Here is a 4,064-nt window from a genome sequence, read left to right as displayed (position 1 = left end):
TGTCACGGCAGTCTAAAATTATTTTGGAATAGTTATTCTGTGGAGGCTAAAGGGCAAATAATTGGACAGTCTCTGGTAGTCACTTACATTATTTGTGTAGGTGAACCTGGATAGCCCAGGCTAGACTGATCTCATCGGATTTTGGAAGCTAAACTGGGTCAGTCCTGGCTAGCATTTGGAAGGGAAACCTCCCAAGGAACATCCCGGGTTGTGATGCTGGAGGCAAGCAATGGCAAACCACCTGTGAATGTCTCTTGCCTTGATAACCCCTCAGGGTCGCCATAAGTCAGCTCTGACTCGATGGCACTTTCCACCACCAGATGAACATGTGTGTTTTTTTTTTAAAAAAACTGCAGCTGCTTAATCGCTTAATGCAGTTGCTGGAAATTAATCTTATATTAACTTGAAACAAAACATATTGAATTTCCAGAACTCAGATTGCAGCCTATCCTTGAAATATATTACATTCTGTTTTGGATAGGGTAGTGTTAAGTTCTGCCCATGTCAGTGCTAAGGAAAGGGGGGGGAAGCAGCTGCTTGCTAATGTCAGGGAAACCTGATTGGAAGCAATGAGCTCAATCAAAGGAAATCAGTGGAATGTGAACGTGCCTGACTTCTTCTGAATTTTCCTAATACTTGTAGAAGGTATTTTACACAGATATGTATGAAACATTTTTGTTCAGGACAGATGTTTGTGCTGAACGTGATCAGCAAGTACTATTCAGACATGCCACCCACTGGAAGCTTTTGAAAGAAAAAATGTCAATTAATGAAACCTATATAACAAATATCCTATTTCACCTATGCAAAAGCTTTATCTTACTCCGTAAACTCACTGAAATCTTCAAAGGAATCTCCTTTTCTAAAGACTGCTAATGCAGAACAGTGCTCTCCATTGCAATGCATATTTTTATTTGGTCAAAGGATTTAAATTAGAATTACAGTACCATTTAAAACCTTGGTGGTGGAAAGCTCCATCAAGTCGCAGCCAATTTATGAATACCCCATGAAATAGGGTTTTCACGGCAAAAGACAGACAGAGGTAGTTTGCCATTGCCTGCCTCTGTGCAGCAACCCTGGACTTCCTTGGTGGCCTCCCATTCAAGTACTAACCAGGGCTGACTCTGCTTAGCTTCCAAGATCTGACCAAATCAGGCAAGTCTGAGCCATCCAAGTCAGGGCAAAGCAACAACAAAAAATTGTATTTTTTGAGTTCAGTATATTGAACCAGAAAAATATCAGAATTTTCCAATATTCCTGATTGGGAATGGCATTTGGATTTGGGAAACTTGATTTTTTTGGCTCCATTATATTCTATGGGGACCATAATAGTCCCCATAGGGTATATTGAAGAATCAAGCTGCAAGAGGAGCTAGCCCCAGGATTGGCCGGGGTGACAGGAGCTGAGAGCTCCACGCCACCTCAGTTGGGCCTGGCTCCTCTTGTAGCTCAGTTTAAACCTCTTGCAGCTCCCACCATCCCAGCCGATCCTTGGCTTGGCTCCCTTTACAGCTCCAGTCCTAGCCAAGGTGGCACGGAGCTCTCAGCTCCTCAGCTCCTACTGCCCCAGCTGATCTTTTCTTTTAAATTGAGCTGCAAGAGAAGCCAGCCCCAGCGGAGGTGGTGTGGAGCTCTCAGCTCCCACCACCCTGGCCACTCCTGGGCTGGCTCCTCTTGCAGCTCGCTTTAAACTGAGCTGCAAGATGTACCCAAATAAATAAATATACCCAAATAAATGTACCCAAATAAAAGCTTGGGGGGGAATGGCTTTTATTCGGGCTCAGCCAGTCAGATTCTTTGATCTGTGTTTGGTTTAAATAATACCTGAACAAAATTGGGTTCTTTGCCTCAGTTTGTGCGGAATGCACACCCCCTAGACAGGGTCCATTCAAAACCTTAGTTGCATCTTAATACTGTCCTCATAGACATGTATACAGTTGACATAACTGTTGCTGCTGAGGTCTTTTCAGTATGGCTAACTTCTTCCCTGCTCTGTCTCATACTTGTTATATGCTCCAAAGAGAAATTTCTTTTTCAGCCTTCAGTAACTGAAAATATATTGCTTTGTGAACATTTTCTGTTATATATTTTCTGTTATATATTTAAGCCTAATATTGTTTTTTTAAATACACAGAAAAGGTTTATCTCACTAAGAATTCTTCTACTTCACAGACACCAAACTATCTTGTTCCAGTGTCTCCATAGCCTCTTTGGATTGCTACCATCAGCTTGTAAGATAAAACCCTTGAGATTAAGAAGCAAGAAAGTACTTGCTGGGCAGCTTGCACTAGCTTTAGAAAAGGAAATGGTCTCTCTCCGTCTTTCCCTTTCCTCTGCTTTACACAAAACTGAAAACAACTTGCTTCTGGATGATGAAGAAAGTAAAGAAGCAGACAGGGTCCCTGCAGTGCAACAATTCAGAGAAGCATTTAAAAAGGGGCAGAAACAAAGTGTCCTGGGTACAACCCGAACATTGGGTGGTTCCTTCTACAGAAGAATTATTTTGAATGTAGTTGAAGCTCAGCTGAATTCTGACACAATCACATGGCAATGCTCCTCTCTCTAACTTTATTTTCAGTAATTTTTTACAATTGAAAAGTACATAGTATTACTTATGCTGAATTCCATTTTATCATGCAAATGAGCTCTGTAAGTGTTGTAATGTCTATTCAGGAAGTGCTTAGTTGCAAGGAAATTCTGTTGCTAATATTCAGAAGAGTATCTGTTTGAGTTATACAGAAGTATACTTGCCAGTATAAGTACTTCTTTAATATTTTTATTCCCTACTATGATTGGTATCTCACTTAAAACAGATTGGGAGTCTTTGAAATGGGAAGGGAGAGGAAGGGGGGCTGCCAAAACCTTCGTAAATGCCATTGTTTGACAGCCCTTAGACTTAGCTATAGCCCATTTTCCAAGTCTACAGTGGCACACTAGATAAAGTCATACACACTTTGTTTGCACTGCTGTACCCAAAAGCAGATTCCCAAGGAAGGGTACCCCACAGCTAGAAAAATCCTACTGTAGGTATTTACAATAGGGTGTGTACTGTATTTCTATAGCACTTAGGACAAGCCACAGTGGCTTTCTTCTTCTGTCTGAATAAAATGTAATTTGTTGGGATAGTTTTTCACAGCAAAAATAATCAATTGTTTAAAATTAGTGCAGTTCACTGTGGAGGTAGTCTTGGCTACTGAATGCTGTGGGTGGCTGCTGGCATTATGTTTGGGTTTGGTGAATGGAGCTCACCATAGCTGAAACTTGCAGAACTATTGAATACAGAACTATCAGCTCACAGAACTATTGAATAAAGGTATCAGACAACCCCCCCATGCAATGTGGAAGTATTTTTCTTATAAAATTACCAGTTCTCAACAAAACTGCCAAAACTGATGAGATCATGGTTTTCTTATTCATTCTTCTGAATCTTAATCTTTATGGTTTAACTGTCAAAGTGTTATATAGAAATTGTAGTTAATCATGCTGTGGCTATAGCAGGAGAGCCCTTTACTCTGCTACTGCATCTAGCTATAGATGTATGCATTTCAAAATGTTATTGAGATTTCAACATTCTTGGTTGGCCTTTAGCCAAACCTACCTCACAGGGTTGTTATGAAGATAAGTTTGTAAAGCACTTTTTATATGGCAGTGTGCATATAAAGTGTTGATGAATTTACAGGCAAGTTTCACAAATACATTTCTCAGACTCTCAAGATTTATGCATTTATTAAAAACCCAATTTAAATGGCAATCTGATGTGAAAGCTGATCGCTGGGGACATGAGGAGTGGTGAAATGCAGTACAATTTAGTGAGTCTAGCTGCTGAAACATGGCCAGAATTTTCACTGGACAAGAGTTACATTTCTATATTTTTACAAAACTATCTCTGAACATTTTTGTTACTTTTCCTTTCATAAGTAAAGTTTTGACATTCTGTGGTCTTTTTGTTCTATGGTAATTTGTATGCATTTTTAAAGTCTTTATTCTTTCTGTAAAGGAACCTATAAAACTTCAATATTATGACTAGAAAAGGCAGTGACCTGTAACTTGTTTGTTACTTTTCC

General features: G+C 39.8%; 1 protein-coding gene across 1 annotated transcript in view; it reads left to right on the top strand.

The window, feature by feature from the left end:
- FANCB (Fanconi anemia complementation group B) overlaps nucleotides 1-2,566 on the top strand; it is a 13,808-nt gene extending 11,242 nt beyond the window's left edge. Inside the window, exon 8 of the mRNA XM_015417578.1 lies at nucleotides 2,173-2,566. Coding sequence (XP_015273064.1) covers nucleotides 2,173-2,566 — 394 coding nt within the window. The remainder of the gene's footprint in view (nucleotides 1-2,172) is intronic.
- The last annotated feature ends 1,498 nt before the right edge of the window (nucleotides 2,567-4,064 follow it).

This window comes from Gekko japonicus, unplaced genomic scaffold (genome assembly GCF_001447785.1).
Source record: "Gekko japonicus isolate JY-2015 unplaced genomic scaffold, Gekko_japonicus_V1.1 scaffold18, whole genome shotgun sequence".
Lineage (NCBI taxonomy): Eukaryota > Metazoa > Chordata > Lepidosauria > Squamata > Gekkonidae > Gekko > Gekko japonicus.
Note: the sequence above shows the minus strand (reverse complement) of the source record. Positions and strands in the feature narration are given on the sequence as shown.